The following is a 10,596-nucleotide window of genomic DNA, read 5'->3' on the forward strand; positions in this document are numbered from 1 at the left end:
GTTTTGAAGATCAGTCCTCTGTCCATTGTGGGGTAGGTGAAAGTTTTTTCCCATACTATAGGTTGCCTGTTTTGTATTGCTGTTCATGTCCTTTGAATTACAGAAACTTGCTTCAGGAGATATTATTTATTACTTTTCTCAGTGTCTGTGATGCTGATGATAATTTGAAAGTGGTCTTCTTTAACAATGTGTTCAAGTGTACTTCTGATATTCTGTTTTATGTGGTTCAGTGTGTTTGGCTTTATGTTATGGTCTTTGATCCATTTGGACTTGAGTTTTGTTCATGATGATAGATGTGGATCTACTTTTATTCTTCCCCACATTGATATTCATTTAGGCTAGCACCATTTGTTAAATATGCTTTCTTTCTCCATTTTATATTTTTTGGTGCTTTGTCAAAAATCAGGTGTAGTAGGTGAGTGGATTGATATCTGGCTCTTAGAATCAGTTCCATTTGTCCTCCTGTCTGTTTTTGTGCCCAAACCAGGCTCTCTTCAGTACTGTAGCTCTGTAGTCGACTGAAGTCAGGGAATGCAACACCTCCAGAAATTATGTTTTATATAGGATTGTTTTGGCTATCCTGCATTTTTTTGGCTTTTCTATATGAAGTTGAGTTTTTATTTTGAGGTCTGTGAAGAACTTTTCTGATATTTACATGGGAATGGTATTGAGCCTGTAGATTGCTTTTGGAAAGGTTTTCACTTTTATTATGTTGACTTCTACCTAACAAGGGCAAGGGACATCTTCTGATTCTCTGGTGTCTTCTTCAAAGATTTAATGTTCTTTTCCTACAGTCCTTTCACTTCTTTAGTTGGTTATTCCATAATATTTTATATTATTTGTGGCTATTGTTAATGGTGATGTTTATTAATTCAAGCCATTTTTAAGATTTCTTATTTTTAAATATTTATTTATTATGCATACAATATGCTATCTGCATGTATGCCTGTAGTCAGAACAGGGCATCAGACCTCACTACAGATGGTTGTGAGCCACCATGTGGTTGCTGGGAACTGAACTCAGGACCTTTGGAAGAGCAGGCAATGCTCTTAACTGCTGAGCCATCTCTCACAGTACCAATTCAAGCCATCTTTCTTTTTCAAAAATATTCCTTGTAACTACCTTCTATTTACCTTCCTTATGACCACCGCCAATCTTCTGATAACCATAATTATACCCACAACTTCTAAAGGAACTTTTATACAAAACATTCAAGTAAACATATGAGAGATTTGATTCTTCATGCCTCTCATATTTCACTTAATGTTATCCTTTGGGCTTAAAAACATTGTTGAAACTTTTAGGATATTATGGTTCTTGTTTGAGAGCCAAATTGTGTTTCTTTCACTATGCCTTTTTAATGTTTTGGCTGTTTTCAGGGAGATGTTGTTTCTTAATCTAGTTCTAGATTCAGAGGCAAAGTTCTTTTCGTTGGCTCTGGTTTGAGGACCAAGGTTGGAATACCCTTTCTGTAACCAATAAGGTTTTATCCATTACTTTTCTGGTTCAAACTAAAATAAAAAGAGGTATCATGATGCTTAAACAGATTGTTGACACGATCAAAAGTTTTTCTTCACAATAACTGGTTTTGGTTAACTAACTGTAAGTGGCTTCATATCTTAAAGAACAATTTAAAATAAGCCCCCAGTTTTTTCCTCAGGTCCAAAAAATTATGATAATATGCACAAGCTTTCTCAGATGATTACAGACAAAGCCTTACTGTAATATGAAGCACAAAACATTATGACATTGAATTAATTTATAGAGTTTCACTACAGAATGATTTTTTACTCATGTTTTTGAAGAATACACAAATTAACTTCAGAGTTTCTCTACAGGAGGGCTCATATTATGTATTTGGAGATGATTGTAAAAAACGATTTACCACAGATTTCATGCATAGGGTTTCTCTCCAGTATGTGTTCTGTTATGTACTTGAAGATGAGTGTATTGGGAAAAGGCCTTACCACAGTGATTACATACATAGGGTTTCTCTCCAGTATGTGTTCTTTTATGTACTTGAAGAGGACTGTGCTTGGTAAAGGCCTTACCACACTGATTACATTCATAGCGTTTCTCTCCAGTATGAGGTCTTTTATGCAATTGAAGATAACTGTGCTGGGCAAAGGCCTTACCACACTGATGACATTCATGGGGTTTCTCTCCAGTATGAGTTCTTTTATGCAATTGAAGATAACTGTGCTGGGCAAAGGCCTTACCACACTGATGACATTCATAGGGTTTCTCTCCAGTATGTATTCTTTTATGCACTTGAAGATGACTGAGACGTGCAAAGGCTTTACCACACTGATTACATGCATAGGGTTTCTCTCCAGTATGTGTTCTGTTATGTACTTGAAGATGAGTGTATTGGGAAAAGGCCTTACCACAGTTATTACATGCATAGGGTTTCTCTCCAGTATGTGTTCTTTTATGCTTTTGAAGACTACTCTGAGCAGCAAAGGTCTTACCACACTGATTACATTCATAGGGTTTCTCTCCAGTATGTGTTCTGTTATGTCTTTGAAGATGATCCTGACGTGCAAAGTATTTACCACACTGATTACATTCATAGGGTTTCTCTCCAGTGTGTGTTCTCTTATGATTTTGTAGAACAGAGTTTTGAGCAAAGGCCTTGCCACACTGATTACATTCATAGGGTTTCTCTCCAGTGTGTGTTCTTTTATGTCTTTGAAGATGATCCTGACGTGCAAAGTATTTACCACACTGATTACATTCATAGGGTTTCTCTCCAGTGTGTGTTCTTATATGCAATTGAAGATGAGTGTGATGAGCAAAGGCCTTACCACACTGATTACATTCATAGACTTTTTCTCCAGTTTGTATTCTTTTATGTGTTTGAAAAACAGTGCATTGAGCAAAGGCTTTACCACCCTGATTATATTCATACAGTGTCTCTCTATTATGTATTCTTTTATTCTTTTGAAGATGACTGTGATCAGCAAAGACCTTACCATGCAGATTACATTCATATGATTTCTCTCCAGTATGTGTTCGTTTATGACTTTGATGAGTTTCATAAAGAACAAAGTCTTTATTATCTTGACTATATTCATAGGGTTTCTCTCCAGTGTGTGTTTTTTTATGCATTTCAAGATGATTGTGATAAGAAAAGACTTCCTCACATTGCTTAATTTCACAGCATTTTTCTCCGCTATGTGTTTTTTCATTCTTTAGAAGATGAATGTTATAAGATAGGGCTTTAGCACAGTAAGGATATAATGAAAACATCATTGCAGTTTGATTTCTTTCAATCCTGCAAGGATAATTTACACATGTAAAAGCTTTACCACATTCAATGCACTGTTGAACCTCATATCTATATGAATTAATTTCATATTTTTTTCCACTTGTAAAAAGGAATCAAATATCAAGGTTTTATAACTTTGTTTACAATCATGTTTTGTTGTCTCATTAGGGGTCATTTTGCATCTGGAAAAATATCTGTGATGATAAATACCTCTATGTCATGGCTTATCTTTCCATCTATAACTATACCTATATTTTTTCTAGGCTATTTTTTACATTTTTGAAGAGAACTGCATATACTGAGTGCTTTACCAACTTTACTGCATTCATAATTTTACTATATTATGAATCATTATACATTTGGCAAGTGAACTAAGACATCCGGAAGTATATGCATAGACCTAGAACTCATGGTTTTGGGGTTTTTTTGTAATGTAAGTTTGTATTTATGTATTAACCATGATGGTAGAAAACAACTTTGTATTTTTGGATCAAATTCAACATGTACATTCTACATGAGAACTACAGTTTTTCTTCTTGATTGTTCTTAAGGAGAGGGATGCTACACCTTTCCATATCCCTATGCTCATACACTTGTGTCAAGAGTGACATATCATTTGTATAGTAAAGGAAGAATAGTGAATAAAAGATTTCCACAATGAAACCTCAAGGTTTGACTTTCACAGACTTGTGCTATAGATATTAAGGTTTCTCCACAACAACTGTCCCTTGACCCTTGACTCATCTGCTTTCATTAAACTTAGCACAGTCACAAAAAGTATATGAGTAATAAAAGGCTTACCATGGGCTATTGTTTTAGTAGAAAGTTTGCGGCTCTACTCATCATCACTGAAATGTGTATACATTTTCTGTCATGAGTAGCTAGAAACAAATGGACCGGCAGTTCTACAACATAGCTCTCATGGTGCTATGAATCAAATGGTGATATCTGTTTAGGCATTGCTTCCGAGACTTTTTCTTAAATGAAGGCTTTTGCAATTCACATACATGAAATTGAGGTATATGGATTTGTGAGAATTAAATAACCATCAATGCATTTAAAGGTGTGCTTATTTATACTGTTGCTTTTGTTTAAAAGTTCCAGAACACATTACAAACTGTCCAAGGGATATTGTTATGAACTTGCAAAAGAAAATTACCTTGCATGTCTCCTAGAACATTGACAATGTTCTTCGGTGTTAAGGTCTTCCCAAATGTATCCTAAAATACAGTATGAGAATATGTATGTTATATTATTTAACATTGTGCAAAAATTGGCTTATTATCTTAAGTGCACATAAGAACTATGACTGTGTTATTCACCTCATTCTTCTTTCTCTAAAACAAATTACAGAACAAAATCATAAACCAAGGAAAAGTTGTCTCCATATTTTGAAACATGAAGGAAATTCATTTTTACCTACAGTAGTTAGGTTCCTGTAGGTCTCCAGCATCACATCTTTGTAGAGATTCTTCTGGAAAGGATTCAGCAAATCCCACTCTTCCTTAGTGAAGTTGATATGCACATCATCATAGGTCACTGCCTTTGTAAATATATCACACATGTGTACAATGTAAGCATGACAGTGAAATGCATACTTCTTTGAAAGTATAGTTTTATGATTCTGGTGTTCCCCATTCTTGTTCCATGACATAAACAATCACTTTAGAAAGAAATTGAAAAGGAGAATCAATTCTGTTATTTCTGTGCCCTTTGTAAGGGATACCACCTCATAAGAGCAATATCTATTCACAGCGAGAGATAAAGAGGAAAGATCAACATTACCCTGGGGAGTCCCTGGCAGCCAGAAGGAGGAGGAAGAGCCAGGACTGGTTGAGGTGAACCCCAGGGACAGCATCATTGAGGACCCAGAGCTAGAAGTGATCAAAGCTTCAGGGAGTCAGGGAGATAGAGGAAGAGGATAAGAAGTTAAAGGAGCTACAAAATGATATAGAGAAGCAGATGAAGAAGAGAACAACCCCAGGCAACGCTGGCTCAGTGATCAAGAATCTTGAGAAGATGCAGGCCGATGCCAGTTCCATCTATGTTGGCAATGTGGACTATGGTGCAACAGCAGAAGAGCTGGAAGCTCACTTTCATGGCTGTGTTTAGGCGATCATGTTACTACAGTCTGTGACAAATTTAGTGGCCTTGCCAAAGGGTTTGCATACGTAGAATTGTTAAACAAAGAGTCAGTGAGGACTTCCCTGGCTTTTAGATGAGTCCCTGTTTAGAGGGAGACAGATCAAAGTGATTCCCATCAGCACAACAGATGGGTTTCCCATGTGCCCAATACTGTGCCCGAACTGCCAATTACAACAGCTCGCAGTCTTGATTCTGGGAACAAAAACAAGAATTAAAAGAAAAGAAAGAAAAACAGAAGATGGGAAAATATACTGTGGAAGGGGGAGAATCCCATAACTAACTTAGGAGGGACCTGCTCTGTGTAGTAGGGTAGGCCCAAAGAGTGGGGCAGCAGTGACATGTTCCCTCTGGAGATTCGATATGGACACTTCTCAAATGTTCAACCTGCTCCCTGTTTGCCTGCTCCACTCCACTCTCTTCTGGATAGGTGTGCATGGGTGGTAGGAGGGCTTTTTCACCCAGAGCTCTGGAAGGGCACCAATCTGTTCAGCTTGTTTCCTACCCTTATCTTCTCCCTGCCTTTTGCAGACCTGCCTGCCTGCTCCTGTCCTTCCAGGTCTAGGCACACTCTGCCTTTCTTTCATACTGGCTCCTGCCTCTCCAATTTGTCTGGTGAACTATTGTTGCTTTTATGTTTATTTTTCTGTCTTGAGTATCTTTCATTGCAGGATTTTGTTGCAGAAAGAACTCACTCTCAGTGGATTCAGTGTAAATTCCACTTATCCCCGGAAAAATACACTACTTTGTTTTGGGAAGTTTTGCAGTATTGGTTTTTGTTTGTTTGTTTGTTTGTTTATCAGGTGTTCTTGCTTTATTTTTTCTTTGCATTTTTCCCTATTATTTAGAGAGAATGGGAAGAACTGAAAATGAGGTGGGAGCTAGATTTTGTTTATTTTTTAAAACTCATTTACAAGGGATGAGGTTTTTTAAAATAATGTGTCATGAAGAAAGTTGTTTATGGAAAAAAAGAAAAATGATTTAAAATTTATTTTCTGCTACATGGATTATGACCCAAGATGTGGATTATGCTTTATCTACTTGCCCAACACAATGCACACCTGAAAAATCTCTGCAGATCAGAAACTCCTTTGTCCCCTGGAACTAAGCTTCACTGGATCACACCATTGCAGCTAGTGGCAGCATCACATTAAAAGCATTCTAATCATGCATTGCTAGAAGATCAATATTATCATTTCCTACCAGGTCCTAAACTATTTGTAATCTTTATAACACAAATTTGAAATTGGAATGCAATATTGAGAACTTCTGGAATTTAGACATTCAGTTTTCTAATCTCTCTTCCCACTGCACACCAAGAGCAGTGCCCATGTGTGTACTCTGGACAATTAGCATCATATCCTCCAGTTCCAGAGTCTCCCCTGCCCCAGTAAATTCATACATGGGGAGGCTCAGAGGACAAGGGCCACTGCCAACATGAACCACATGGACCAACATAACTACATTCTGGCTCATGATCAGTCCAAGTCACAGCAGAAATGACAGTTCAACAGACCTGAACACCCAACACTCACCACGGTATAGCTTATGATCTTCCTTACTACTCTTACTGCAGAGGCAGAATAGAATCATGGAAAGAGCCCACAAACTGCCACTAGTACTCCCCATTTCTAACCCTTCCCAGAATCCCTCACTGGCTAGGGCAACCCAGCTTGGTCTCACAATATTAGCAGCTCCTCTATAGGAGGATCAGAGATCAAATGACTCAGACAGCACAGTCCTTCCAGTTCTGCCCTCCCACCCAGCCCAGCAGACAGGGCCCCAGTTTAGAAAGTTTGTAATTAGTACACATTATTCCACTCCCCTAGAGCACATCCTGTTACTCATCCAAAGCACAGGGTGCACATTCCATTGCACACTCACTTTCCAGTGCTGCCATCCCATCGGCTCAGAGATGGGAAATCCTGCAGAAAAACACGGGTCACATTCATAAAGTAATCACTGTTCCTGTGTAACTGTGGTTACTTTGTAACTGTTGTTAAACAAAAACAGACCATGAATTAGAAAACAATCAGGATCATGTTAGGGCTGGGAGGAAGCAAAGACAATGTAGAGATGATGTAGTTTTAATCTCAAAAATTATTTTGAAAAGTTGAAATAGGCTTTATAGCCATGTGCTCCAGAGAATAGGGATTTAACAGAAGTTGTCTCAGAAACAATATTTCTATCAGGATGGAAATGCAGTTCTTCTAGAATTAATATGTCTTTCCACTGAGAAATAACATCACACACTTAGAAGATTAATAAAGAAAAGTCTCTTTAATGATGTTATGCATTGATCTCTGTCCAATGCTCAAGGGGAGCTCTAGGTTAGATAGATTTTGCATTCAATATATGCTGTTATCTGATGTGGGAGAATTTCTGTTGGAGCTGATTTCATTGGTTAATAAAGAAACTGCCTTGGCCCATTTAATAGGCCCGCCCTTAGGTGGGTGGAGTAGACAGAACAGGAAGAAGGAAGTGAAGTAGATGGCTCAGTCAGATGTCACGCCTCTCCTAAGTGAGACAGATGCCATGCCTCTCTTCTCTGGGTCTGACACGATGAAGCTCCAACCCAAGATGGATGTACGCTAGAATCTTCCCAGTAAGGCACCACTTCGTGGTGCTACACAGATTATTAAATATGGGTTAATCAAGATGTGAGTAAGAGGCTGGACTAATGGGCCAGGCAGTGTTTAAATGAATACAGTTTGTGTGTTGTTATTTCGGGGCATAAGCTACCCAGGCAGCCAGGAGCCGGGCGGGAATGCAGCCTGCAGCTCCCATCACTACACTTATCCTTAAGTATCCCTTAGGATAATGGTGCAGATTATACTTTGAACAACTGAAATAGAAACAGGTAACTTGCCAGTCTAAATATTTAGGCAAAAATATTCTCAGAATATTTTCTCAAGTATGCCAGTGACCTGTTACCGCAGGTCATTCTTCACTGACAGGGTTCTAATGTGAAGATCACATGGGAGGAGAAAGACTGGACAAGTAAAAGGTAAAAAAGATAGGGTGGGGAGGTGTGGCAGAAGAATGTCCCATGCCTAGTAAGTTTCTTAAGAAAAATAGCATCTTAGCTGGGTGGTGGTGGGGCACGCCTTTAATCCCTACCAGCAGATCTCTGTGAGTTCAAGGCCAGTCTGGTCTACAAGAGCTAGTTCCAGGATAGTCTGAAAAGCTAGAGAGAAACCCTGACTTGAAAAACCAAAAAAAAAAAAAAAAAAAAAAAAAAAAAAAAAAAAAAAAAAAAAAAAAAACCCAGAAAAGAAAAGAAAAAAGAAAAATAGCATCTTGCCAGGTGGTGGTGGCATATGCCTTTTAATCCCAAGACAAAGGGAGAAGAGCCCTGTGCCTCTCTGTGAATTCAAGGCCAGCCTGGTCTACTACTTCCTAGGGGGAAATGAAAGAATTATATGAAGTCAGCAGAAACTATGATACAATGAGACAAATTTAGGAAGAGGCTAGTCCAACAATTCTACACAAAGGGTACATATGGTATCTCGAAATCTTGGCTAACTGCAGAGCACATTGGTACTGAAACCATAGCGCCATATGGTGGGAAGGGGTGAATTGTCAAGAACTGAAGCAACCCTCCACAAAGGCCTGGGCATCAGACCATTATGGGCTCTCCAATGCATAGTCCTGGTGTTAGAGAAGGAGCTCTGTTTTATTATCAATACATCAGGTCTTTAGGGAAATGCACAAGGCTTATGCCCCAGGCTGTTACTAGGTCTGCAAGAATGTCCCTCCTCCCTGCCTGAGGTCCTAAATGAAAGCCTTGATTGATCAGGCCTTGATTGATCAGCCTTGATTGAGTCATTCACACAACAGTGTTTTACATTTCAAATATATGTCTGTAACCTGGTGTCATATTGCTCATGTGACAGAACTATGCTTTCCTCAAAAATAAAAGTGGAACTTTATGACATGCCAGGCCTTAAGGTTGGTTGTGACCCTGTAGTGCCTCCTTGAGCAGCTTGGTAAGAGACCTGTTCTTTGATATTAGGATGGGCCTAGTGATTTTTTTTTTTTTATTTTTCAAGACAAGGTTTCTCTGTAGCTTTGGAGCCTGTCCTGGAACTCACTCTTGTAGATCAGGCTGGCCTTGAACTCACAGAATTCCACCCACCTCTGCCTCGAGTGCTGGAACAAAAGGCATGCACCACCACTACCCAGCAGTGACTTTATTTTTAAATCAGTAAAGGCTTCTTTGAAATGGTTTGGAGTCAAATATCTGGACAATCCTGGTATACAATATATACCCGGGCATTCTAATCTCTACCAGCCATCATTAGCATATACTTACAGTTTGGGTGTTTTAGACACAGTTCTCCCTCTGCTAAATTCTACTTTGTGAGACTTAATATTTTTTAAGCATTGGTCAATCTACTGTATCACCAATTCTACTTTTCTACATTATGGTATAGTGGAGAGAGCTACACTACACGTGAGATGCCATTGATAACCTCCACAAATTTAAATATAAATTCAGATTATACCTAAAGCTTAAATGCAAAGTGCTCAAGATTGAGAAGATATTGGAGAAACTAGGTTTCTCTGAGTTTAGCAACTTGTTTCCATGAATGCATCAACCCTGTTGAAGTTGACTAGGAAGGTGTTTGTACACACAGCGTTCTGCTCCCGATACTCTAAGCAGATGAAGCCACAGAGCAAAGTTATTCAGAGGCCTGACCCAAGGCCCAGGAGTTAGCAGGGACAACGAGGGACTTCACAATACAGGAAACATGGCAGCAGGTTCCCACCCAGACCCAAGTCTGGGTCTTCCGCACCTCACCATCTGCTCCTCCGCATCAGGAGACAGCGTTCCCTCACTCACCATGTTGTGCTTCTCCATTTTACCAAAGTTCTCAGCTCATCATCTCTCTGCAACAGCAACTGCACCCGAGAACAGGAATCCACTGGCGCCAGCTCCTCTTCAAAGCCAAGACTGAAGGCGGCTGCCCGGAAGAGACCTGCCCTGCTTCTGACTGGCAGGTCACCTGGAGTGCATGATTGGCTAGAGATTCCTGAGTGGCAAGAGCACCTTCCATAGGGCTATAGTGTGCTTAAAGAGACAGAATACTGGTTCCTGTCCATTCCATTCACACCAACAGAGAACTTCTCCAGATCTGAGAACATATACATTTCAATAGCACTTGCCCCTGCCTACAAAA

The 10,596-nt window shown here is 39.2% G+C and overlaps 1 protein-coding gene and 1 pseudogene across 1 annotated transcript; one reads left to right on the forward strand and one right to left on the reverse strand.

The window, feature by feature from the left end:
* Nucleotides 1-1,893: 1,893 nt before the first annotated feature.
* Nucleotides 1,894-4,867, reverse strand: LOC119803837 (zinc finger protein 431-like). The gene is made up of 4 exons (XM_042054266.1): nucleotides 4,856-4,867; nucleotides 4,691-4,814; nucleotides 4,431-4,491; nucleotides 1,894-2,848 (listed from the first exon to the last, which is right to left on the reverse strand). The coding sequence occupies exons 1-4, from the start codon at nucleotides 4,865-4,867 to the stop codon at nucleotides 1,894-1,896; spliced, it is 1,152 nt and encodes a 383-aa protein (XP_041910200.1).
* Nucleotides 4,868-4,889: 22 nt separating this feature from the next.
* Nucleotides 4,890-5,606, forward strand: LOC119803810 (annotated as a pseudogene).
* The last annotated feature ends 4,990 nt before the right edge of the window (nucleotides 5,607-10,596 follow it).

The sequence above is a fragment of the Arvicola amphibius genome, chromosome 18 (genome assembly GCF_903992535.2).
Source record: "Arvicola amphibius chromosome 18, mArvAmp1.2, whole genome shotgun sequence".
Classification (NCBI taxonomy): domain Eukaryota; kingdom Metazoa; phylum Chordata; class Mammalia; order Rodentia; family Cricetidae; genus Arvicola; species Arvicola amphibius.

Coding starts and splice junctions, on each gene's coding strand:
- LOC119803837 (XM_042054266.1), bottom strand. Junction 4,492..4,690: donor CAGGAACCTAACTACTGTAG/GTAAAAATGAAT, acceptor ACTGTATTTTAG/GATACATTTGGGAAGACCTT. Junction 2,849..4,430: donor TGTTCTAGGAGACATGCAAG/GTAATTTTCTTT, acceptor AACACATAAAAG/AATACAAACTGGAGAAAAAG.